The sequence below is a fragment of the Odocoileus virginianus genome, chromosome 20 (genome assembly GCF_023699985.2).
Source record: "Odocoileus virginianus isolate 20LAN1187 ecotype Illinois chromosome 20, Ovbor_1.2, whole genome shotgun sequence".
NCBI lineage: Eukaryota > Metazoa > Chordata > Mammalia > Artiodactyla > Cervidae > Odocoileus > Odocoileus virginianus.
Window position 1 is genome coordinate 17,602,869 of NC_069693.1, and position 26,972 is coordinate 17,629,840.

Here is a 26,972-nt window from a genome sequence, read left to right on the forward strand (position 1 = left end):
GATCTCCTTTAGGATGGACTGGTTGGATCTCCTTGCAGTCCAAGGGACTCTCAAGAGTCTTCTCCAACACCACAGTTCAAAAGCATCAATTCTTCTGCATTCACCTTTCTTTATAGTCACATCCATACATGACTACTGGAAAAACCATAACCTTGACTAGACGGACCTTTGTGGACAAAGTAATGTCTCTGCTTTTTATTATGCTGTCTAGGTTGGTCATAACTTTTCTTCCAAGGAGTTAGTGTCTTTTAATTTCATGGCTGCAATCACCATCTGCAGTGATTTTGGAGCTCAAAAAAATAAAGTCAGACACTGCTTCCACTGTTTCCCTATCTATTTGCCATGAAGTGATGGGACCAGATGCCATGATCTTAGTTTTCTGAATGGTGAGCTTTAACTTTTCACTTTTTCACTCTCCTCTTTCAGTTCTTCTTCACTTTATGCCATAAGGGTGGTGTCATATGCATATTTGAGGTTATTGACACAAAGCCACTACCTGCCCTCTAAACTCCTTCCTCTTCATCCCAAAGTGTTCTCTTGGCTCTCAAAGGAAAAACTGGACTATGGAGGTGGATCTTCGAGGCTGTTCCTGGGTCATGGGCCTCTCCTCCAGAATGGCAAATCAGGCAGTGGTTGTCCTGTTGGTGGTGAGACCCCACAACCCCTGAGGCTTGGAAGGGACCTCCTATTTCCCCTGCATTACATATTTTGGGGGATGGTGACCCCAGCCAGAAGCCAGGCATTCAGCCCCCACCCAGACTCCAAGTTCTGACATCTCATTCAAATGTCATTTAATTCATACCAAAGGATAGTCCCTGCCCTCCATGCCCCCTCCTGGGGGCTCAGGCCTCCTTTACTTCTCATCTGGTCCACAGTCCCCTTTACAGCCCCTGGGAGAGTGGCTTTTCAGGAAACCAGATTGGATCACAGTCCTCCGCTGCTAAAAAATGGACAGCAAACGCCTGTAAGAGAGGCTCTCTCCTTCCCCGGTAGTCTCCCTGGCCATGAACCCAGCCCCGTCTGTGGATCCAGCCTTATCTAGGCCCCTCCCCAGCAATACCTGCACTCCAGTCCATCTAACGTCTTGTCCTTTGTCACCAGAACACGATATGTACTTGCAGCCGCTCCACCTTTGAACATGCCGTTCTGTAAATTGCACCTCTCTTCTAGCAAATTCCTGCTCATCCTTCAAGGCGGAGCTCAAAGGTCCACTCCTACAGGAAGCCCTCTCCTATCCAGGTCAGCTTGAGCCACCATAAAAGAAACCACAGACTGAAGACTTAAACCACAGAAATGAGTTTTCTCCCAGATCTGGAGACTGGAGGTCTTTGATCAGGCTGCCAGCATGGTCAGGCTCTGGTGAGGGCTCTCCTCCTGGCTTACTGATGCCACCCTCTCCCTGGGTCCTCACATGGGAGGTGGTGAGTGGTGGGGAGATGCTTCCTCTCTTCCTTTGTTTAAAATAAGCCCTCCAATCCTATCAGACTAGGACCCCACATTTATGACATACTGAACTGTAAATACCTCCTGAAAAATCCATCTCCAAATATAATTACACTGGGGGTTGTGGCTTCAGCATATGAATTTGAGGAAAATACAATGGCAACCCACTCCAGTACTCTTGCCTGGAGAATTTCATGGACAGAGGAGCCTGGTGGGCTATGTCCCTGGGTTCACAAACAGTCTGACATAACTGAACAACTAGCACTTTCACACTTTAGCCTGTAGCACCTCCTCAGTTGGTTGCACCCTCCTTCAAAGCCATATTTGCCAGAGCAGGACGTCCCTTTATCACAACACACTCATCCTTCCTCTGCATCCATGTCTCCCAACATACATCTGACAAAGTCATGGGCTCGTTGCCTCTACCCAATCCCATTTCCTGCTCCTTCCGCATTGCCTCCTCTGTGAAGAGGCCCCCGTCTTTTAGCAGACTTTGTGTGACAATTTGTCTGTCTCCCTAGCTGTGACCAGAGCTCTGAGAGGGCAGGAGCTGCTTCTGCCTCACCTCTGGGCACTAAACACCTTGCACAGAGCTGGCCTCGTGGGGAGCTTTCTGCTTCTGCCGTGAGAAGACCTACAGCTCTGGCTCTGAGCCCCACCTGGTATCTCTCACTCCCAGTTAGGTCTTACTAACAAGGTTTTATGCCAATGCTCCCCCAGCCCAGGAGCCTCTGCAATTTTCCTGGATCCTAAGAGGAGACTTGCCAGGTGTGTGCACAGGGCAGCAGATGTACAAGCTAGAACAGGTCATTGTTGATAGCCCTTTCTCTGTTCCTGCACAGGGGCAGACTTATTTTTAGCATCGCAGCAAAAAATGAAAATCTCATTCCATGTTTTCCCTCCAGGTCTCCAGAGGTGCGCGGTGTATAAATGGTCCTGCACCCTGGGGCAGAGAGCAGCTCCTCATATATGCATTTATTGAATACATCCACTTTTACTCCCAGGCCAAAAGTATCAAGCTGAAAATATCTTATGTATGAGCTCTGGACCAAAACATGAAGCAGTTGGGTCATTAATCATGGGGAATATGTTGAATAGGCACTTGATTAAAGCCCAGTCTGCGTTCCCCAGACGAAGCTGCTTCTTTGCTGTGACCACAGTGGAAGTTCAGCCTCCCCCGGCCTTGCTTCTACGCTGCGTCTCCTTGAGGGCTCCTGGACGAGTGGTGGCGTCTTGCCAGCCTTTGGAAGCCCGCGGTCCGGGAGGGGTCGTCACGGGCTCAGCCCCGGGGATTCTCAAGCAGGCAAACTTCCAAATAGTGCCCAGACGGCATTGGTCTTCGGGGCACTTAGTCGATAAGGGGCAATGGGGACTAGAAGCCGGGGCAACTTGCGGGCCCACGAAGCCCCAAGGGAGTAGGCTGTCCCCGCGATCCCTAAGTAGAACGCGCGAGGCGCCACGTGGCTGGGGAAACGCGCTGCCGTAAACCCCTTCCCCCCACAGCAGCCAGTGCGGAGGCGGCGCCCAGGGGTCACCGGGGCCCGGCCACCTCGTTCCTCGGGATTCCAGGGACCCAGCGTCCTGCGAACCAGCCTGCAGGGCTCTCTCATTAGGTGCTCCGACCCTGAGCCGCAGAGATTCGGAGGCCCCGGCTCTCTCCACAGCCCTGCTCCCGCCTTGGAGAGCACCTGAATGGGGAGTAGGGGAGAAGGTTGTGGGTCTCAGCGCTGTTGATCGCCGGCCCCGGTTCGGGATCCCCGTCTCGGAGTCAAATTCGCCTCCTCCCTCTATGAGTCTCCCCTCGCCCCGGTACCCCAGCCCCGGAATCCAGCTGGGCCCGTCCCGCTGGGAAAAAAACTGGCGGCCCAGGGCCGGGTAGCAGCGCCAACTCCGTGCACCTAGCAACACCTAGAGCTCCGGCAAGGAGAAGTAATTAACAAGAAAGTTGCCCAGCCGGGGCGTGAGGACTAGCCGAGTCCTCCAGACTCCAGGACTACAGCCACCTCCCCTTTCCTCTGCTCCCCGCGGGGTCCTAGCGCCCGGCACTGCGGGCCCGTGTGACCCCGGAGCACTTGCTCTGGGCGAGCAGAGCGGAGAGGTACTTTTGCGCGGAACATGTGCGGGTGCCTGGGTATCAGAGAGAGATGCAAAATCCCAGTTCTCCTTGGCATCTCCAAGCGGCAACGTGCTCTGGGCCGCACGTCCGAAACTGTTTCCTGCCCCTCACCCCTGACCCCTTTTTTACGCAGCCTCCTTGCAGAGTGCCCGGACCCGGACGGAACCGGTTCCAGCTTTTAAAGTGAGTCCGCGCCAGGGAAGCTCAGAGACCAAGACCTGCCTCTCCGCCCACCCCAACCAGCCCTAACCCCCTGTGCGGCGTCGTGTGTTCCCGGGCTCCCCGGTCTTTGGCTGGAGGTGGGTGCCCTGGAGAAGCTAGAGGAGGGGGCACTGCCGTCGACCACTCGTGGGCGGGGGCGACAACTCTACGAGGGTGGGGCACCGCGCACGGGTCTCGGCTCGGCTGGAGACACAGGAGGTAGTGGGCGTTGCCCCGCGGCCCCTCCCCGCCAGCGCTGAGCTCCAGCCCCACTCTCCGCCCTTTTCAGACCGCAGGCGCTAAGACCCAGGAGGCGCTGCGCCGTTGTCACCGTTTAGACACTAGAGGGCGACAAATCGCCCAGGTATAAATTTGGGCCCCGCGCGGGCCTGGCCATTCGCGACCGGGAGCTGAGCGGGCGCGAGCCGAGTAGGGGCTCTGGGTGGGCGGCGGCGGCAGCGGCGCCCCGCGCAGGCTGGAGGCCGCCGAGGCTCGCCATGCCGGGAGGACTTTAGCTCCCCCATGGAGTCGGCCGACTTCTACGAGGCGGAGCCGCGGCCCCCGATGAGCAGCCACCTCCAGAGCCCCCCACACGCGCCCAGCAGCGCCGCTTTCGGCTTTCCCCGGGGCGCGGGCCCCTCGCACCCCCCCGCCCCACCTGCCGCCCCGGAGCCTCTGGGCGGCATCTGCGAACACGAGACGTCCATCGACATCAGCGCCTACATCGACCCGGCCGCCTTCAACGACGAGTTCCTGGCCGACCTGTTCCAACACAGCCGGCAGCAGGAGAAGGCCAAGGCGGCCGCGGCCCCCGCAGGAGGCGGCAACGACTTTGACTACCCGGGCGCCCCGGTGGGCCCCGGCGGCGCCGTCATGCCCGGGGGGACGCACGGTCCCCCTCCCGGCTACGGCTGCGCGGCGGCCGGCTACCTGGACAGCAGGCTGGAGCCTCTGTACGAGCGGGTCGGGGCGCCGGCGCTGCGGCCGCTGGTGATCAAGCAGGAGCCGCGCGAGGAGGACGAGGCGAAGCAGCTGGCGCTGGCCGGCCTCTTTCCCTACCAGCCGCCGCCGCCGCCGCCGCCGCCGCACTCCCACCCGCCGCCCGCTCACCTGGCCGCCCCGCACCTGCAGTACCAGATCGCACACTGCGGCCAGACCACCATGCACCTGCAGCCCGGCCACCCCACGCCGCCGCCCACGCCCGTGCCCAGCCCGCACCCAGCGCCCGCGCTCGGCGCCGCTGGCCTGCCAGGCCCCGGAGGCGCGCTCAAGGGGCTGGCCGCCGCTCACCCCGACCTCCGTGCGGGCGGCGGCGGCGGCGGCAAAGCCAAGAAGTCCGTGGACAAGAACAGCAACGAGTACCGGGTGCGGCGCGAGCGCAACAACATCGCTGTGCGCAAGAGCCGGGACAAGGCCAAGCAGCGCAACGTGGAGACACAGCAGAAGGTGCTGGAGCTGACCAGTGACAATGACCGCCTGCGCAAGCGGGTGGAACAACTGAGCCGCGAACTGGACACGCTGCGGGGCATCTTCCGTCAGCTGCCCGAGAGCTCCCTGGTCAAGGCCATGGGCAACTGCGCGTGAGGCGCGCGGCAGCGGGACCGCCCTGGGACGGCTGCCGGCTGGGACCCAGGGAGTGGCTTCGGGTCTCCGGATCTCAAGACTGCCCGAACCGCGTAAGCCAGGACCAGGAGATCCCGGTGCTGCCTGAGAGCCTGGCCTGCTGCGCGTGCCCCTTGCCTTCCTCTGCGCCGGACACGGTGCGTCTAAGATGAGGGGTCAGGCAGAGAAGAGAAGCGCCATGGGGCTGAGCCGGGAGCCCGGCAACTCTAGTATTAAAGGAATAACCCTGTGCCTTGGAAACGCAAACTCACCGCTCCGATTCCTACCGAGTAGGGGGAGCAAATATGTGCCTTGTCAATTTATTTGGAGGGTTCCTGCCCCCACGAGAGGAGGGGTGCAGGCCCCGGCAGGAGGAAGGTTCAGGGAGCAGAGATCCCGATAAACCAGCCCTGGCGGCAGCTCCTGAGCGCCTGTTTTTGGAGGGGAGGAAACACAGGGACTTGGGGCTTTGAACCTAAGGTTGTTCCCCTTGTTCTTCGTGAAGGTGGAGGGTCCCTAGTGCCTTGCCTCTGAACTCCCAGCCTGCAACAGGCTGGGCTCTGTCGGGCAGAACTCACTGAGATGGATGTCACCAGGTGACCTAGTGGGAGCCTGCGACCCCCAGTCAGATCAGAAAGCTAGGTCGAGGGTTAGCTAGGACATATGTTCATGGGAGTGGTGGCCTGGTGGAAGCAGGGAAACTAGAGATCTGGTCTGGGGGTCTAGAGGGTGGTGAAGGGACACTGGACCATCAGCCTTGTCTGTACTGTATGTCGCCAGCATTGCCATATACACATGAAGCACAATCAGTCCATCCCAGAGGGACCGAAGTTATGAGAAGCTTTCCAAATATTTTGCTTTATCAGCCGACATCAACACTTGTATCTGGCCTCTCTGTGTCCCTGCGGTGCCTTGTGCAATGTGAATGTGCACGTCTATGCTAAACCACCATTTTATTTGGTTTTTGTTTTGTTTTGGTTTTGCTCAGAAACTTGCCAAAATGAGACTCTTCGTCAGCAGCTGCAGGGAGGGTCTGCGGCTCTCTTTCCTTTTGGTTTTGGGATTGTTTTTGCTCCCAGGGGAACCAAAGAGGCGAGGTGGGCTTCCCTTCCCCCCTCAGCTCTCCCTGGGGGTGGCTGTGGGCCTCGGTCCCCTCCGGCCCGGGCTGCCCACAGCCTGGTCTCCCCAGAGGCCCTGGCTCCGGGTCTGGAAGGGAGGTGGCCTCAGCCAGCGTTCACTCACCGATTCGATCGCTGGGCCTGGGAGCGGGGAGGGCAGCTTTGGTTCTCTTCTTTGGGGAGGACATAGAGTTTCATGCTAGATGTTTTATGTATTATATCTATAATATAAACATATCAAAGTCAGTTTTGGTGTCTTTTTAAAACTAGAAAATCTACTTCCAAGGTTTTCTGTGGGCCAGGTCACATTTGTGAATAATCACAGAATATTCTCTGGCCAAGAGCCTGACTTTCATTAGCTCTCCACCCATCCTGAGCCCCTCTTTACATTAAGGGGGCGACTTCTCCCAACCAAGTCAAATAAATGGCAGAAGGTAGACAAGGCTCCAAGCTGAGAAGGCCACAGCCTGGAGAGGTTCCGGATGTGTGGTGGGAAGAGGGGTGTGCGGAGGTATCACCGGGCCTTCGTGTGGCCTCTCAGCTCCTGGGAGGAGAAGAGGGACTTGGAGAGGGGCCCTCTGCCTGAATTTGCCACAGCTTCTCTGGAACGCAGGCAGGCCTGGCCCAGGAGCTCCAGGCTCCAGAGGCCCTTTGACCACACTGACTTCCAGATCACTCCCAGCCTCAGCTCTGGAAGCCTTGCTCACACCTGCCTTTGCCCCAGCCCTCCGGGGGAACCGTGGGCGGGCAGGGATAGGCCACAAGCGGTAAGGACCCTCCACCCCTCCCCGCTGGCTCAGGCCCACATGCCTGCTGCCTCTCCCTGCAGGGGCCCTGACAGGAGCCCTCCACCCAGCCCTCCTCACCTGCCCTGCCCCAGCCCACCCAGGAAGGGGGACCCACAGCAGGCCTGCACTGGATGTCTGGCCCTTCCCCACACACTGCCTGGAAGGCAAGGAACAGGCCCAGCATTTGCCTCCCCACTGTGCCCACCCCGGACCAAGCCCCCGACTCCAACAACTGCCCCATGAGGACAGGGATCCGGGATCCCCCTCCTCCTAGCAGCGGTGCTGGACTACCAAGGGAGGGCACGCACTCATGCCCGCAAGAGGGCCCAGGAGGAAGTAACCCAGGACCCAGGGCTTTCAGAGTTGACTCTCTCTGAGGGTAAAAGGCAAAACTCTTTGCCTTCTGTTTTTACCCCGAGACAGTTCACTTGAGCAGCTGATGCCGTATGCCAACGTGGGCTGTGACCATTTCAAGAAATTACACATTCTTTTTAAATTCTGAAAATTTTCACTTCACCTGCCCGTGTGGTGAATGGGGTGACTTACCCGCCTCCCACCCCACTCCCCCACCTCCTCCGCCGTCCTTTCTCTCCGTCCCTGTCTTGCCTCCTCCTCACCCTTGGCCGCCCTTGGTGGAGGAAAGGCCGAGGGCCCGGTGAGGAGGCGGCAGCCTGCCCCACCGCCTGGGAACCAAGGAGGCAGAGCCCCACCGCCTGCCTAGAGGCCTGGGGCAGGCCACAGCTTGCTAGGCCCCAGCAAACCCTCTCTGAGTTCAGTGCTAATTCCAGTTTTTCTTGTTTGAGGGGGCCAAGCCTTGGCTTCCCCCTTTGCCCCCAGAACAGATCCCGAGACAAATGGGGGAGGGGCGCCCCTCCTGCCCTCACGCCTCTCTCTCCGGTTCCACTGTCCCGACTCCAGGGGTTTCCTCTTTCAAAGCTGTCTGCTCACGAAAGGGCACCCCTCCTGCCACAGACCCTGGGGTCCAAGGCAGGCTTTGTTGGGGACAAGACAGCCCCAGGAAAGGGGTGGGGCCCATGAGGCCCCCAGTAGGGTCCCCAGTAGACAGAGCAACCCACTTGGGGGGAGGGGGGGAGCGTGGGGTGAACCTGCCTGGCACATGCGCTGTGCCAAGCCAGAGGGGCCCCCACAGAGAGCTGATCCTTACCACCCACTGCTTCCTGAAGGGGCCCTCATGATTCCCCTCCTGACTACAGCCTTCATGAAGACCTACTTCAAGAGTCTGGCACAAGAACACACCCCAAGTATTTATTGGATGCCTACTGTATGCCGGGGGTGGGGGGGTGTGGAATGCACAGGCCTGTGGACCCGAGATGTTCTTCAAGGGCGACAGGGCAATAAGGGGAAGTTCAAAGTGGAGTAGAAGCCCCCAGGAAAGGCTTCTTGGAGGCAGCAGTTTTGACCAAGACCCGGCCATGGACCAAGTCCGCTGTGCCTGGCTGCCTCTCCTATGAGGGGCGACAGGGGCCTCAGCCCCTCAGTAGACCTCTGGAACCCAGGGTCCCCTGAGAGCGCTGTTCAGGGGAGCCAGGCTCCAGGGAAGGAGCAAAGGCAGAAGGGAGATGGGGAGGTGCCCCTTGGCACCGGATGCCTCCTGATGGTTGTCGCCATGTCCCCCTTATCTCCTGGATCTCCTGGGAATCTGTGAACATGGGGCTTGGCCCTGACACCTGTGATGAGCCACCGGGACTGGTGAGGAGTGTCTGCCGCTCCCAGGTCTCCCGCCCCCACCTTCCCAGGCAGGAACCTGCCACATCTCCTCTCAGAGAGCTGTTGATTTCCTGGGAGGAAATGGGGAGTGGGGAGGAAGCAGGAGGCCACTCATGGAGCAGGTCAAGGGGGAAACCCTGACATTGCTCAGCCACGAAGCTCACCTTCCAGGCACCCACAGGCCTTCCACAGACACAGGGCCGCGTCCATGCCTGGACCGAGGCACTATTCCTTCTGCTCCTTCCTACGCTGGCGGGAAGGGCAGGGCTTTACTCTTCTTCAGGTGAAACTAAACCTCACCTTCGAAAGGTCTTCCTTGTTTCTCTGAAAATCTCTCGCTATCTCCCTTCTCAGGACACCCCTGCTCCTCCCCCTCCCCCCAAACGCCTTTCTGTGGATGGAGGATTTGACGCAAGCAGAGACATAGGAAAGATACCAATTCACTATCAAAGCATCCTAGCCCCATCCCAGAGCAATTAAAAAGCCAGATGGAATCTCTGGGAAAACGGCATTAATAACGCGAACAATCTGTGCAGGCCGGCAGGGACCCAGGAGCTGCGGGCGGGGGCGGAGAGAGGCTGGGGTGCTGGAGTATGGGCTCAGAGCAAGGGCTCCACTCCCTGTGGCCAGCCGGGGAAGAGGCCTTCACAAAGGATATGTCTCGGCCTAGGTCTGGCCACAGCTGGGCTGTCCCCTCTGGCCCCTGCAGGGCCCACTGTGCATTCTGCATCCTGGTCGCTGAGAGCCAGGCAAATGTGGAACCCATTACTCAGGCAGCCACAGCCTCGGCCAGCCCCTTTCTGGCACCCAAGAGCTTTGCTTCTCTTCACTTTTGTTTTTGTTTATTATTTTTCTAGCCTTCTGGCCCCACCCATCTGAAACAGGCCTCCCTGGGTGCGTGTCGCCCAAAGATTTCCTTTCTCTTCATTAGCTGTGTCCAAACCTACTGCCCGTTCCTGAGGACAGCAGGAGGTGGTGTTGGGGACCCCCGTGGGGCCTGAACCCCAGGCACTCCCTTTAGATTGTAGAGCGGCAGGCAGGCAGTCCTGGCAGGACCAGCTGAGCTCTCAGAGGTTGGAATGATTACTAGGGGAGCTGGGCACAGGGGGTCTGTACGGCCTGGCTGCCTTGTGGGGCCTGGAAGGGGCTGAATGAGCCCAACAGGCAAAGAAACTTCTGCTGCTCTGAAGCCTTTTCTAGGCCGAGTCAAAGCAGACACTTCCATAGCCCCATTTTTCAGACCATGGTTTGGAGCCCCACCCAGGGTGGACTTAAAGATGTGGTTTTCTTATATCCATCAAGTTGGGATGGGGATCGGTGTTATTAAAAACATCCTTTGTGATTCTTACATACCCAGAGAGCCACTTTCTGAACTTCATCTACTCCTTCCCCATCCTTCCCCTCCACCCTCACCCTCCCTGGAAACTGTTCTCCTCTAGGTCACTAGAGCTAAGACACCCAAGCTTGCCTGGGATCCTGCCTTTCTTGGCCCCTGGCTGAATCCGGTCCCCATGGACGTCCAGTGTCTGGCCCACAACAGGTCTTCAACACACGTGTCTGAATGCATGGATCTCTCTGCAACTCATCTCTCACCCTTAAAAAAAAAATCCACGCCCTCTAGCCCCGTGCAAGGTCTGGGGGAGAGGGGGTTGGCCTGAGGTTCACCAAGCAGGGGTTGGAGGGTCGGGAGGTAACACAGGGCACCGGAGATAAGGCTGCAGCAGGCTGGCCCACTCTAGGTGAGTTGTTGCTTCTACCAAGTTAATTTTTAAAAAGCAAGAATCCTACGAAAGGTGACCTATCCAGTTCTAGATAATCCTCAACACGTCTGTGTGATTAGCTCACCTCCAAGTCTAGCTGGGCCCCAGCAAGACGGTTGTACTGGTAGGGAGTATACAGGGAGGAGGTGGGATTCCAGGAGAAGGGGGAGAGGGTTGGAGGGGGGCAGCGTGCCCCAAGCCTTCAGGGGCTGCTCAGAGACACCAGGCAGCTGGGGTCATGGTGTTTCTGATAGAGAGATCTTTCAGCCCTTGTATCTCCCCTTTTGTGTCTCCCTAGGGTGATGGCCCAAGGGTGGAAAGCATCGGTGACCAAATATGGTGGCTTAGAGTCAGAACATGTCACCCGGTGACCAAGACAGGGTCGAGAGGGAATCATCAGGGCCTGACCCAAGCCTGCTTCTTGGCGGGTGGCAAGAAAATATTCCTGGTTCTTGGCAGGTGGCAGCCAAGCTTTCCCCAGGAAGTAAGCCTGTCCTTCCGCAGCAGCCCCTGGCCCTGCTCTACTTAGCCAGGAAGGGCTCAGCAAGTCCACCCCCTTCCCCCAGCCAAAACAAGTGTTTTCCCTGGAGTCCCCCAGGATCCGGGCCCTCGGGCTGGTGAGGAAACGTGGCTGATTTACGGCGGCCCTTCCGGCTTGCGCACCAGGCATTCATCTCAGCTGGATGTGACAGCCCCTGTCCCCGAGAACGGGGACGAGAGGTGTCACGGCTGGGGTGCCTGCCCCAGAGGGAGCCGCTGTGGCCTTCCACATCAGGTTCGGACCCGTCTCAGGTAGCCTCCTCAAGTGATTTACAATTTGCAAACACGTTTTATTTGATTCCTCAGTTTTGCTAGAGCAATTACAGTGACTCAGCATGACAAATCACTCCCAACACGGTGTCTACGCACTGTTAGGAAATGCATTTCCTTCACTATTTTGCTTGGTGCGGCAACATTTTAAAAATAGACTCATTCACTGTACTTGAAGGCAATTTGTTCCAAATTTTCCCACTAATTTGATTTTAATCTGATATTTAAAATTCGTGTGACCACATTCCCACTGATTTATAGGGAATAAGCCCTACCTGGCAGCAGTTTAACTGGCCTTCATCCAAGAGTCCACAGGACGAAGGATTTATCCCGGGACAATTCGAAGGCACGGGAGTCTGTGCTGCTTAACTCGACGTCTAGTTCAGCCTTGCAGGTGCCTGTCGCCTGCGGCCAGCAAGTGTGGGCTGGAGTCGCTGCCACTGTCCCACAGAGCCCTGGCACACGCTAGGTCAACAGTCCTTGTTGAGTGGATGCATCCAGCCCAGATGACCTGGCATGATACACCCACTGCTGAGCTGGGTGCTGGGGGAAAGCACTGTGTTCACACTTGATGAATGGAAGTTTCCTCTTGCTCCCATCCTAGGGTTGGAATGGGCCACTGGAGGTGGGCCTGGGGCACTGGCTCCACCCGCCTTCTGGCTTTGCCTCTTGCTGTCTGTGGGGGCCCTCACCAAGTCTATTCATTTCTGTGGGCTTCAGTTTCCTTTTATGCAAAAGGTATGCAAAACAAGTCCCACATCACGGAGCTGTTGTGAAAGGTAAACAGGCAAAGCCTGTGAGACACTTGGCTCAAACTGATGAGATTGCCATCTCTGAGAGTTAGGGCAGGAGGCAGAGTGGGCGCGAAGGCCACGCCCAGTCCCTGAAAACTCTCCTGGAAGGAGACAGTCATCTGAATAATTTAGGGCAAAAATCCTTGTACCCGGAATAACCGAGTTCCTGAAGTCACTTTAATGTCGCTTAGATTTTTTTCCCCAGGAGACCTTCCATTTGCTCAGGAAGCACTTAATGAGTTCCTCCTGGGTGCAGAACCCTCTTCCCTATGACCTTGAAGGGTGAGAAGAGGTCACACCCTCTCCACTGCTCTCTTACATGACACCCTGTATGTGTCATGGTAGAAGTTTCTTGATACTAGTGTAGAATCCCATGGGATGACTCCTGGTTAGTGAGGACAAGCATTCTCACACTTGGGGGGTATCAGCCTCCCCAAGTCCTGAAAGACACCCCCTCCCCACTCCCCTGATCCTTCCCCTCACTAACTCCTTTCCATCTGGGGGGCTGGGACCCCAGCTAGGAGGGTGGCCTTGCCTCCTCCGTTACTGCTGAAAGGGAGTGGAGGGTATGCTGGTGTGTCAGGGACAGGGGGGGGGGGGGGCAACTCCCATTCCCTTGCCTCCCTCGGCTCCCCACTGGGTCATGGCAGCCCTTGGCCAGCCAGCTGGTTCCCATTTGCCAACCCAGCTCGAGTCCAGGAAGTGAGGGGAGGAGGCTGCCCTGGGCCCTGTGGGGTGGCCGAGCTGGGCTCACACGACCAAGGCAGTCCCTGAGGTGCAAAGAGGCTGAGAAGGCCTTCCCCGGAGCTGGGGCCCCCGACAGGAAAGAGCTCTGGAACTGACCCTGCTTCTCCCTTGGCTGCTGGGAATGCCACTGCGAGAGTAACTCGAGTTAATGAGCAAACTCCTCAGGAAAGGGAGGCAGGCGGCCTTCCTCTGGGGCACCTCCACACAGGAAGCAGTTGGCTGCCACTTGTCAAGGGAGGGCTGGAGAAGGGATAGGCTACCCGCTCCAGTATTCTTGGGCTTCCCTTGTGGCTCAGCTGGTAAAGAATCTGCCTGCAGTGCGGGAGACCTGGGTTCGATACCTGGGTTGGGAAGATCCCCTGGAGAAGGGAAAGGCTACCCCCTCCAGTATTCTGGCCTGGAGAATTCCATGGTCTGTAATAGTCCAAGGGGTCCCAAAGAGTTGGACACGACTGAGTGACTTTCACTTTGTCAAGGCAGGGCAGCAGGAAACCAGAGAGGCCGGGAGGCCCTCAACCATTGGCTCCTCCATAGCCGGCTCAGCCTGGAAAGGAGAGCAGGCAACTCCCTGGGGAGAGTGTGGCCATGGGGTGCGGGCAGGGGTGCAAGAGCATGCTGTGAGCATATAGACTCAGCTGATTCTGAACCTCCGGCTGGAGGCGCTTTCAGGCCCAGGAGGAGTGGTGGGTGCTCCCAAGAGCAATTCCCAAGTTCACCAAGGCTTGACCTCTATTTGGGGAGCGATCTCACCTGGGAGGGCATGTGAGTCATGGGCCAGGCCCCTGAGCCGAGGAGGGGAGGTAGGGACGATGGCTCTGAGCCTGAAGTATGTCAGAGGCAAGATGAGCATCTTGAGTGATGTGCCGTTTATGTAATTATGTGGGGCAGCGCTGCCCAGGGTGTGTGTGAGGCGAGCTGGAAAGGACAGCAGCGCTCTCGGGTCCTCTAATCGCCAACTGATCTGTAGCCCAGGCTCCTTGGGGCCCCAGATGCTCGCCAAGGAGCCTGGTCTGCCAGGACTGGTGATAAGACCCAGGGCAGGGGCAGGATTACCGCCGGGGCCCCTACGCTCTGCATCCAGTGGGAGAGTTTCGCCCTCTCCACCCCCAAATCCCCCCAGGGGAGTGATACACTCCTGTATTCCTAAGTCTCCCCTTACGGGCCATATTCCATGACACCCTCTCCCTCCCCTGCCTCGGCCCAGCATTCCTCAACTTAATCTACTTGAGTTTTTCATTTTAAAAATTAAATCAACTGCATGTTGCTTGGAATATCTTTGAGGATTTCAGAAATTGGAAGGGCATGTCCGAGACACTGCAGAGCCAGGTTTGGGGGCCTGCACAAGCACACACACCACCCCCACCCACCACCATCTTCACTCATCACAGGCTTTCCCCATGAGACAAGCCACTGGGATGGTACCTCCAACAGGACAGTGGTTTGGAGAGGCCTGCTGCTGGGGGTGGGGAGATGGTTACACAAGGGCTGGGCCTGCATCGCCACCCAGCTGGGGGCGTGAGACCGTGAGTGTCCTTGCCTGATCACACACGGGCTGTGTGACCAAGCGCAGGTTTGGCAGCCTCTCTGTTTGAGCGTGCCTGAGAGGTGTGCCGGATTCCCAGAGGCAAGATGATGAATGGGTGTCCCTGCAGAACAGAGCAACCACAAGAACCTGATCCCAGGACGAGTCACCCTGAGGACGACAAGGACCAGGCCACCTGGCAGCCAAGAGCGTGAGTCAGAGACAAACTAGCATTGACATATATGCACCACCAGGTGTAAAATAGATGGCTGGTGGGAAGCTGCTGTATTAAACAGGGCGCTCAGCTCGGTGCTCTGTGATGACCTAGAGGGGTGGGATGGTGGGGTGGAGGGAGACTCAGCAGGAAGGGGATCTATGTATGCTTATAGCTGATATCACGTTGTTCTACAGCAGAATCTAACACAACATTGTAAAGCAATTATCCTCCAATTAGCAATTAAAAAAAAAAAAAAGAAACAAACTATCCTCCTGCCAGCCAGGTCACTTTCCCACTTTGCTAAGAGAGCTCAGGCTTAAAAGCCAGAGGGAGGCAGGATCAAGGGTTGGGCATTTCCCCTCCTGCCTCTGGAGCCCGGCTTCAAGATCCAGGTGACAATGAAGACAGTAGTGTTCCTTGGCTCATGTTGGGACCTGGGGTTGAAGGACCCTCAAAGGGGGCTGGCATCATCCAGGCTTCTTCTGCTATGGCAAAAGGACACTCTAGCATCACCTCCTCTTTTAGATCCAGGCCCCCTCCACTCCTCCCCAGCCAGGATCAGATCAAATCAGCCAATGAGTCAGTAAGTCTCCACCAAGCACCTCTGAGAGTCAAGATGGGAGTCTAGGTACAAGGAGACCCAGGTCAGAGGAGAAAAGAGGCACAGTGTCTAGGAGAAGGAGGTCACCATCAGTACTGAATGAGAAGGCCCCCCAGCCATGCCACTGTACCCCCCTCCTGACCGTGGAGGGATCCTAGGGATTGGCATTCTGCTACCTCCCAGTGACGGGTCAGCAAGGCCTGCAGGAGGGCAAAAGGAACAGGAGGCTGAAGCTAGGGTCATCTCAGGCCTTTCCCAATTGTTCCTAAGAAGGCAGGGGTGAACTGCAGAGGCAAGGGACAGGCAGGAGTCAATTTTTCATTTTTTTCGTGTCTTTTGCTACATTGGGCTTGGCATTGTACAACATCATGGCCCTTGGCCAAGAGCAAACTGCGCCCAGAATCTCTCATTAGTATTCTTTGAGCTCGTCTGAAACACAGAGCTATATCACCAAAGCACAACTAACCATTAAATGGTTCAGTGCCTTTCTCATGTGTTCATTCATTGGTTCCAGAAAATTCTTATCCATTAATCCTTAAAGTATTGCTTCTTCTCCACTTCTCTCCTCTCCTTCGGGGACAATATCAATCATATGTTACACCTTCTCTTCCTCTTTACGTCATATCATCTTTTCCATATTTTATTCCTTTTGTCTCTATGTGCTACATTTGTGATAATTTCCTCAGACTTCTCTTCTAATTCCCCAATTCTCTTCTCAACTGTGTTTCCTCAGCTATTAGACCATGGAGGTCTTAATTTCAGTTATTGCAGTTTTACTTCTAGAGACTCAACTTGATTCTTTTGCAGATCGACTATGTTACTTTTCATAGATTCTCATTCCCTGCAGTTATTTGTAAGCATATCATATTTCTTTAAACGTCACCTGCACAGTTCTTTCATAGTCAATAACTTGAAGTCTTAAGGGTCTATTTCCGTTTCCTGTTGATTCTTCTAGTTTTTGTTCTAGTGCTTCATTTTCTTGTGTGTCTAATCTTCTTTGACCACGTGCTAATCATTGTTTTAGAAAAAATTGTAAGAAAAATCTTGGATTTAGCACAACAATCCCTTCTGCTAGAGAGCATTTTTACTTGCTCCTGCCAAACAGTGAGGAATATGCCTAGTTCCGGGCCACCTTATTCCACCTGTAAGGCTAGCTCACCTAGGAGATGAGACTTAGATTGCAAACTCATGTGAGGGCTGGTCTACTTCTGGTTCACCCTTATCCTGAGAGTGTAGCTCCTGGAGTTCCATATCAGCATGGGGGGTGGGGTGTCTTATTATATGGCCCCAACTGTGTGAGCTCTGAGGTTTGATTTCTGTCTCTCTCATTCGTGAGGCTGTCAAAATAAAATTCAAATTGGTTGGATCAGACAAGGCCTCAAGGGAAAAAAGTGGCTTCTCCTCTTGCTTACCTGTCTGGATTCCTTTCTCACCCAGTTTTAGCCTGGCAATTCCCTTTGATACTGCCAATGCTTCAGTGCTTTTAATACATTTTAAGAATTTTATCCAGCATTTTTAGTTGTTTTGAGTGCAAGGATGGGCCCAAATCCCCTAACCTGCCATTACTAGAAGCCGGAAGTTCTCCTTCGGTCTTTGAGCAAGCACTTGTGAGTGTCTCTGTGTGCCCATCACGTGCTGGGCAGAGCAGAAAACTAGACAGACAGAGTGGGCTCTTGCGGTATTCACTGACTGTCTCTCTAGGGAGACAGACAATAAACAAAGAGTTACTCAATTGATTAGTTAACTACAGTTGTAAGGCATATTGCGAAGTAAGATTTGGGAGTGACGAGAAGGAACCCTTGCTGGCTCTGTGGGCTCAGGAAGTCATTCCTAGAGATGCGGTTTTTAAGCTGAGATCTGAAGAATTGATGGGATTTATAAATAGTCGCGGGCTGGATGGACAGCCTCCAGATGGAGGGAAATGCATGTTCCCATCTCTGCAGTAGGTGGGAGCATGGCCTTCTAGGTCCTGAAGAACATCCAGTGTGGTGGCCACAGTGCCTGGCATGGGGGGTGGAGGATGAGAGGTGAGGCCGGAGGTCAGCTGGGTCAGACAATCAGGCTCTCACAAGCAAGGGTTCAGACTTTGGTCAAAACGCCAAAAGCCGCAGAAGCCATGGAGACCATCAAGATCAGGCTTGCTTATTACAGTGCCTCTGCTGAAGTGCAAGGGGTGAGCACCAGGCATCAGTCAGCCCGGTGAGGGAGCTTTGTAGCCCAGAGGTGGACAAATTCAAGGGATGGTTAGGGGATAAGAAAAGAAGGATTTCCTCCAAGCTTGACCGTTTTGTTATCCCAGAATGCCTTCCCCAATCCTGCTGGGTTTTCTTCATTTGCCCTCAGATCAACTTGACACCTGCTCTGTCTGCTCTCTGCCCTGTGAGTCTGGCCTAGGTGGGCCACACCGAGGGCCCCCTAGGCCCCTGGCTTCCTGTTGGGTTTGGCCAATGGTAGGTACCAGCCGGAAATGACACGGAGGAAGGAGAGAGATGGGGGTGCATTTTTTTCTCTGCTCTCTTCCTGCTGCAGCACCCCATCTGCAAGTTGACGAGACTACAGCCCACCTCAGGTGGCCGGGGCTCTGCCCTCCGTGGGTCTAGTTCTCGTGGGGCTCTGGCAGCCCGAAGGTTGCCTCACCTCTGGAGCACTCCTGGTGCCCACTGCTGTTGTGGCCTGGGGGCCTCCTTGATTTCTTCAAGCTGGGTCACACCCCGCCAGCCGTCCCCCTTTGTAAACATCCCTCTACTGGAAGTAGCAAGGTTGAGTCTGGTTTTCTGCCAAGGACCCTTGAGTGACCACCAAGACTCAGGTTTTTTTGCTTCAAAGAATCTGGAGATGCGGATCTGTCTGGCAATCCTGGGGAAGGGCCAGTCCCTCGTGGCAGCCAACGGGGTGGTGTCAGAACCACATGAAGGCCCCGCCGCCATCTGGGTTCTGTAAACACACACCCGCGCGTGTGCAGGGCGAGCCAGAGCCCAGTGACAACCACGGCTGTGACAATTTCATAGAGCCCCCGTATCAGAGAGGACAGAGGTAATTAGGAAAATCATAAACATTTCTGGTGTCTTCCGTCCGGCCTCTGGGAGCTCCAAAGATGTTGCTTTCCAATCCGCAGTCACATTCAGGTTCCAGACACTTCTTAAAAGAAGTGTCCCAGTGGCTGGGGTCAGAGTGCATCTGATTTCTGGGGTGAATGTGATGGGCCCGCTGCTGAGCTTAGTTCTGGAAGAATCCTGACCCTGCTCCCTGGTCTCTTCCTCCCTCTCCTCCACTTCCCGCTTCCCCGCCTCCCTCCGGAGCTGAAGCTCCCTCTCTTCACTTTCACTTTGGAGATGTGTGCCTGAAGCCTCCACTCAGAGGCTGACAGATGCTGAGAACTGGGCTCCCAAATATCGTGGGTTCATTTCCACCCCCTCCCTGTCAGCCCCTGTGCTGAGGGCAGAGAGCCGAGGGCAAGGAGAAAAAGATGAAACTCAACCTCGTGGCAGAGGTTGCCTGGGTGGTCAGGGTAAGGCCTCCCTGGGAGGAGGCAGTGTTCAGGGGACACCAAAGTGATGAGAAAGATCCAGGCGCTCAGAGGACTTCTCTGAGAAGTACAGAAACAGAGCAAAGTCCAGGGAAAGGCCAGGAGCTGGGATGGTGGTGGCGAGGGGGACGGGGCAGAAGATGAAGCCGAGAGCCAGGTGGAGACCAGCCCGCTGGTAGCTTTAGAGTGGAGCTGCCCTGTATCCCACTGACAGCATCCCACCGACACAAAGGAGCCCTCGTTTACCTGGTTTCCTCCTGCTGTTCCAGCACAATTGTTTATAGCACCCCCTTGACTCACAAAGTACCCCTGCTTATTCAGTAAATGACACGGTCGCCTTCCTTACAGGATAGAGCAAAGAAATCTAGGTTTTTCATATTTTAATGGCCATGGGAAGCCATCAGAGGATCTCGAGCAGGGGAGGGACCGAATCCAAGCCTTTTCCTTCATTCACCAAATATTTAACCGCATTGTCCTCCTTGGCTCTGGGGCACAGGACTGAGCCCCACTTGGCAGACCTGCCCTCATGGAGTTTACATCCCACTGTTAGAAATGCTAACACATGTCTAACAAAAGGAACGAACTCTCCACCGTTGGTGCCCTCGACAACTGGAGGTGCCCATTGGACAGATGGAAAGATGAAGTCAAAGGAGTATCTTGCTGGTTGGTTTTCTACATGTAATCACTGGAAAATCCTAAGCTATATTCCATGAAGTCTGCTCCCAGATTTGCTCCTGCGGGAGGTTTCCATGGGGAACTACTTGTAATATAGCTTGCCCTTGCCTCCCCTTTCACCCACATACCTAGGTTTCCATGGTTGGTGAGGCTGGCCGTGTGTGGTTTGCACTGACTGGGCCCTCACTCCAGGCTGGTCCTTAGCTCTAGGTAACAGGCTTACAAACACTCACAGAATCCTAGCTTGAGTGGTCTAAGTAGAAAGGAGCATTTGATACTGGCACCTCTCACCCAAAATCCTGTCTCTGTGCCAGGCATGGAGCCAAGTGCAATGAGGAAGAGAAAACACGGCCAGATGTGTCTTCAGGCACAGCTGGATCCAGCAGCCTGATTGGGTCATCAAGAGTCCCCTCTCACTGCATTTGCTGATTTGCCATCCTTCATGCTGCCTTCAGTTTCCCCTTAGTTCCCAGTGACCCGAAACCTCTAAACAAACACCCAGCAACACAGAAGAGAGCTTTGAGTTTTTTATTAGTTCTGTCAAAAGTCCTCAGATTGGATTCTCTTGGACCATATTCTCCTCATTGAACCAGCTACTCTCTCCAGGAGGATGAATGACCCTAACTGGCCAATCCTGAGTCATGTTCTGACCCCTGCCACAGACCCTCTGGGAGGAGGTCAGCCCCACTCACACTGCTTGGGTTGAGAGTGGAAGAGCAGGCGGTGCACCAAGGAGAATCCAGGGGTTTGGAATGAGAGAAAATGAGGCAGGCAAGACAGCTCGGGCCCACTCTCCTCTGTCCCTGGGGGAATAGAGCTCATGGAGAGTGAGGCTGAGAGTGACTGAGGGTGACTCCTTGCTTCCAAACAAAAAGCAAATTCAGCTTCCCTGGGGGTGGAAGGTGGGGGGTGGGTTCTGGCATCAGCTGCTGTGACCCGGGCCCCAGATCCTCTCCTGACTTCTGCCCCACCTCAGGCTGCCAGCAGCTTCTTCCCACAGGCGGCACAGATCCTCTGGGCCCCAGGCTATCCGTGAGATCTGTGCCTCTAGCCCGTGGAGGCGGGGCTGCAGGGTCCACACAGGGTGACAGGCAGCTGCCCCAGGAGAGGCTCCAGGCAGCGGCCTCACCTCCTGCTCCCACTCAACACCTACCTGGGATTGGAAGCGGCAAGCTGAGTCCTCTGGAGCCTCCCAGTCCTATTTCCCCATGGGCTGGTCACTCAGTCATTTTCGACTCTTTGCGATCCCATGGACTACAGCCTGCCAGGCTCCTCTGTCCATGGGATTCTCCAAGCAAGAATACTGGAGTGGGTTGCCATGAGAAGGGACCCCAGCCCTTCTCCAGGGGACCTTCCCAACATGGAATACCTCGATCCTAGCGTTTCTGAGCGCTTCCCAGGTGACTCAGTGGTAAAGAACCCACCATCCGAGGCAGGAGACACATGGGTCCAATCCCTGCGTCAGGAAGATCCCCTGGAGAAGGAAATAGCAAATCACTGCAGTCTTCTTGCCTGGAGAATCCCAGGGACAGAGGAGCCTGGTGGGCTACAGTCCATGGGGTCACAAAGAGTCGGACAAAGACTGAGCAACTTCACCACCACCACCACAAGCCTTTCTGAGACTTCCAACCCTCTGGCAGGAATTCTGCTTCCAGTCCCTGGGACCAGAGTTGGGGGAGGTCGGAGGAGCACAGTGATAGGTGCGGATGCTGACCATGTAAAGGAGGTTAGGAGAGGACTTCTGCCTTTCTGACCTTAAGAAGAACTTCCAAAGGAACAGGTTGCCCCTCACGCACCTTGTCACCTGTGCTCCCGGATGCTGCTTGATGGTGGGGAAGGAAGGTCTTTTTCATTGAGCACCAATGGCCTGCAGGTGCTTTTGTAAGTTCCTCAGCTGCTCTGGGGATGGTCCCACACCAGCCTGTCCAAGGGATGAGGGGTAGGAGGCTCCAGAGGTCCACTGGACTTCAACCAGATCCTCTGACTATACACGGTGAAACCGGTGCCCACCACGAGGCCACCCTCTCCCAGCCTCCCTCCTGCCAAAGAGAACGGGCCGTGAGGTCAGGGAGGAGAGCCTGAGGCCTGGGAGATGAGAAGGAAGGCCGTCAGAAGGGGCACGGCACTCGTCTCCTCCGAAAGGGCGAGAGCCCCCAGCTCAGGAAGGGAGGGGGCACTGCGGCCCAGGCTGGCGCACGGGGAGCCCCGCCAGGGACCAGGAGGAGGGCTTCCTCTCAGTGTCTTCATGCCACAAGATGTAAAATAATCCCCTCGGCTCAGAAAAACACATTTTATGGCCGTCTGACTCATTTCCCACAAAGCTAGGTTTAACCCCCATTCCGCACCCTCCCCACGTGTAGAGCTTTTGTTTTGAAAAATAAAAAGTATGTTGAAAATTTCAAGATGACTTTTAGACATAAATTGTTCCCTTTCTCACCCCTGTCCCAGACCCCCCTCACCTAATTTCCCAAACGCTGGCTGCCAGAGCCTTGGGAGGACCCGTTCCAAGTGGGCATGGGGTGACTCTGGGCAACATGGCCCCCAGGTCCAGGCCAGGGGATGTCTGCTGGGCATGGAGATGGGCTGAGGGGCCCTCCAGGGAGGTGGGCCTCCTTGGCATCTGCTGCAGTGCTCTGATCCTTCTGGTTTGGGGTCCCCCCTGAGCCCCAACACCCACTCTAAGCCCTGCTGTATCTCCAGGCCTGGGCCCCTCTCCAGAGTTCCTAGGATGCAGGTAATGTCTGGCTGGTTCCTCCCCTCCCCGAATCTCTAGGCCAAGGGTTGCTCCCAGGTGATCTCAGACACCCAGCTGGGACTCACCCCAGCCCTCTCTGCTACGTGGCTCCTCCCACGGCCAGCAAAGAGTGGTGCTGAGCCTGACTGCCCCTGGGGCCCCAAAACTGAAGCATGGGCCCATCTGTTCCCCCAGGTACATCAGGGCTTTCCTTTACCCCACAGGCGCCCTGGGGCTTGGCCTCCTGGTTCCCTGTTACTCTGCCATTCCTTTAATTTCCCAACAACCTCGGGCCGTGGGCATTGGTATCCCCATGTCTCAGGCAGGAAACAGAGTCCCAGACAGCACGTGACCCTCGTCAGCTGAGGAAAGCCTGAGGGCAGACGAGTGGGCAGCCTCATGGTTCCTGCTGACTCCCAGACAGCCGAGGAAGTGCACCAGGGTCGGAAGGGCACGGCTGGATGGAAGGCCCTTGGTTTCTGGCAGGTGGCACAGATACACCTAGAGAACACCACCCCGAGAGTCAGCCTCCCCTCTTTGCCAGGCAACTAGCGCATTCAAGGCCCCCCACACAGCACTCAGGTGGCCGCCCACACCTTCCTGATCTTCCCACAGGGTGGCCTCTGGAAGCTTCCTAAGGTCTCCAAGGGATGGGCAGCAGCCTGTGGCCAGCAGGGGCACCCACCAGCCTGAGCTTCCATTGAACCGGTAGCTCAAGCCGGGCAGGAACCTGCCACTCTTGGGCCGAGCATCTCAGCCCATGGGCTCAGGCTCCTCAGATTCAGGATGAGACAGAGCCACCTATTCCCCACTCTCAGTTGCAGCAAGCCTCCTTGGGGCCCGAGACTGTAGGTCAGTGGGCACCCAGAGCACACCCCCCCCCCAGAGCTGCCCAATTCTCACCCATCGTAGCCCGCTGTCCACACTGGGGTGCTACCGGAGTTTCTGGTTCTCCAGGGCTCTGGGTTCCCACCCAGGAGCAGGAAGCAGCCGTGGGGGGCTGGAGTGTTTTACTGTCAAGGGCTCTGGGGAGAGGACCCTGGGGTTAACCAGGGGCAGGCGTTGGGGGAGTGTGGATGGGGGTCCTCCAGGCTGACTGGGCCCTGAGCATCAGGGGAAGGGCCAGAGACGACCTGTACTTCCTTAACCACAAGAAAATGACTCAGCTAAATTGAGGAAGATTTCCGTTTCGGCAGACTACTTTTTCCACTATGGTAAGAGCTTTTTACCCACAGGCTCCAGAGGAGCTGATACCCCAGAGAGGGGCTTAGGGAGTTTCGATTTGAATAGTCAATGCTGATTCTTAATCATTATTTTGAAAAAGCAGCTTTTGGTTTTCCAGCAGGTGTCTGGGTCCTGGGGAGTGAAGCCAGGTGTGTATGTGTGTGTGTGTGTGTGTGTGTGTGTGTGTGTGTGTGTGACTGTGTGTGTGTGTGTATATATACACAACTGCATGTTTGTGCCTTGAGGATACTGGGGCCCAGAATGAGGAGATCTAGTCAGGAGTTTTTCCCTTTGCCTGGAGAGAGGTCTTGGCCAGGTCTGCAGAAATGACGAATTTTCTGGCCCTCTGAGCGTGTTGACCTGAATAGGACTAATGGCTCCATGGATAGAAGGGTAAGGTTGTGCCAGGCAACAGGCTGGACACATGTGCATGTTATATGGGCACAACCCACTCCTGGAGGGAAAAGCAGAGTCAGATGCAAACCCAGGCAGCTGTAGTAGACACTGATCACCGCCCCCACCTGCCCTTTCTCCAGCTGCTGGTATCTCCTGACATTTTCCAGGCTCATCTGCCTGCAGCTCATCAACCTGCAGCTCCGGACGCAGTCAGGGCTGAGGGCTTCCCAGCAAGGGTCCTACTCAAACTCCAGCCAATCAATGATCAGAAGCTAGGCCCTGCCCTGGATTCTGAGATGTCAGGTCAGAGCATCTCCAATGCAGCCCTGGCTCTCAGTGACCAGCCCAGTCTTGAGGCCCAAGAATGGGAGGTGACTGCTAAGATCTCCCCAAGCGGAGGGCCCAGCCCTGTTGCTGCAACTTCTAGCCTAACGAACATGATCAGGACAAGTCCTGGTCCAGGAGCTTGGTGAGGAAGAAGGCTGGTTGATCTGGGGTCCTCCCACTTCTGGTTCAGCCCAGGTGGGCTTCCTGGAGGTGGGTGCCGGCAGGCTTTGGACTGAGTGACGGCACTGATCACAATAATGGTCTCCAGGACAGTGACTGCCCAGGCTGGAAGACGCTGCTCCCTACCCTCCCGCAGGAGGTCCCCTAGTCGGCTCCCGCCCCGGAAAGATCCACAGGCGAGAGAGGGCCCTTGTCTCCTACTCCCCCTTCTAGGAAAGGCTCTTCCCTGAGATCCCACTGAGAGGGACGACAGGGCCATGGCTGGCTGACCTCGATTCTGCTGGGGGCCGCCCCACATCTTGCTTCACCAGCTGGGCTCCGTTTCCCAACCTGGAGTGGAGTGGGGGTCCACTGCCTAGGCAAAAGCTTTGCCCTCTACTTGCTCCGGGAACCTCAGGGGACAGAGCTGGGCCTGGCCAGTGTGGCTCTGTGGCCAGCGCTCGGCTTCTGCCTGGGGCCAGGACACGTGTCCAGGCTCTGCGGCCTCCCCATGGCCCAGCCCGCTGGCCAGCCTCCCGGGGGAGGAACAGGGGCTGCCGAGGCTGGGGGAGGAGGCGAGGCGAGTGGCCCCCGCGGGTGCTGGCAGTTCCAGGACAAAGGGCAAGACGCTCTGGCCGGAGCAAGGGAGCAGGGCAGGGAGCAGCATGAAGATGAGAGCTGGGCGGAGTGGCCGAGGGGCCTGAGCCCAAGTCCTAGGCTCGGTTCCTCCCATGGGTGCCCCCCTGGGAGACAGAAGAGGAGAGCTAAGAATGGGGAAGGGGCTGAAATAGGCCAAGACTAAGGTAGGGGAAGGAAAAGGAACAGAAAAAGAGTATCAGAGGAGCAGCTTAACGAGGAGGTCCCAGTGCTCGTAAGGAGATTTTCTCCAGGCCAGAGCCCAGGGGTCAGGCAGGAGCCTTGGAGGTGGGGCTCCCTGTTTATAGTCCTTGCTCCCTTCCACAGAGGCCCCGCACCTCCCCTTGTCCTGCAAGGCTCGCACTAGATGGCCATCTGTGAGTGTACCATCCACGGCTGTGTCCATCATAGGCACGTATGTGGTGTACGTGTATGGTGCGTACCATGTGTCTGAAGCCCTCTGCCTCCAAGACGCTCAGCTGCCCAGAGTCTTGGGGACAGCCCAAGCATCAGGACAAGGCCTCTCTCTGAGTTCCGCCTCCCTGGTGGGGCTGAGTCTCTGCCCCTCCAGAGGCCCACCCAGGTGTCTCACCTGCCCTGCAGGGGGCACAGAGGAGGCAGCCCCTTCTCCTTGGGTTCCCCTACGTAAGAGGTCCTTGGGCTCCCAGGAACCATGCAGCCCCAGGTGGAGGGGGCCTTACTGACCAGAGGCCTCTGAGTGACTCAGAGTCAGCTCCAGGCCTCTGCAAGGGACAGAGACTCAAAGACTCCCAGAGTGAGCCACAGAATGTTTGTGTGTGTGTGTGTCTGTGTGTGTGTCTGTGTGTGTGTCTGTGTGTGTGTGTATGCCTCCACACAGACATCAGGCACAAATGTTCATATTTGTTCCTTTGTTGGTGAGCTCCAGCCGGTTAGCCGGTTAGCCTCACCCAGAACCTCCAGTGGCTCCCAAGACCCCAGGGTACCAAGCTCTCTGTCACTAACCTGGCCTGGCCCTTCCTTCATGCTAATTCCTCCCTCAAAGCCCTGGCTACAGCCAGGCTGGTTCCCTCATTGGCCCTTGTCTTCATTCACTTTTTCTATGCAGAAATTTAGAGGCATGTATATTTGCAGCTACTGTATGTTTATGGCACCTTCTCTGCATGGTCTGAGTCAGGTGTGAGAATGTGCAAATTGGGGACGAATCCCAATTTGCTCTGCTTTGAGCAGAAAGGAAATTCATCAGCTCTTGTGATGAAAAAGCCTGGGATGGTACTGACTTCAGGCACAGCTGGTTCTCAGCTGTGCAAATCTACGTCCCTCTCCCAGCCCTACTTCCCTCTGTGCTCCTCCACACCCACCCTTCCCACCCCCGACCCCCCACAGGCTCCCAGCAGGACAGCCTCCAGGCTCACATTCCCCTGCTTTGCCACCTAGAGAAAAAAAATGATTTTTCCCAGTATTTCCAACAGAAGTCTCAGGGCTGACACCCATTGGGCAGGCCCAGGACACGTGACCAACTTCCGGAGGCCAGGACTGCCTGACCACGTGGTCGGAGAGTGGGAGAGAGCTGGTTCCCCAGAACAGCCCTAAAGGAAGGAAGTCGACGCTAGCAGCCAGGGACACCAGGGCTCAGATGACTGTATCCACGAGTGATGATCTGGGGCAGGGAGGGACATGCAATATTCCTGTCCTGGGTCTCACTCCAAGTCAGGATGCAGCCTAAAATCCTAGGGCTGGCAAGTCTGGGATTGGTATGCCATTGCTTGCAGTGCATATGGGAAAACTGAGGCCCAGAGGGTCAGAGTCACACACAGTCAGTTAGGGCAGAGCCGGAGCTAGAACATAAGCCTTTTGACAGCTGATCCG

General features: G+C 56.1%; 1 protein-coding gene across 1 annotated transcript; it reads left to right on the forward strand.

Annotated features, from left to right (window-relative positions):
- The first annotated feature begins 4,145 nt into the window (after positions 1–4,145).
- On the forward strand, positions 4,146–6,726 carry CEBPA (CCAAT enhancer binding protein alpha). The gene has a single exon (XM_020899194.2). It carries the CDS (start codon positions 4,283–4,285, stop codon positions 5,342–5,344), a length of 1,062 nt encoding a protein of 353 aa, XP_020754853.1. The 5' UTR covers positions 4,146–4,282; the 3' UTR covers positions 5,345–6,726.
- The last annotated feature ends 20,246 nt before the right edge of the window (positions 6,727–26,972 follow it).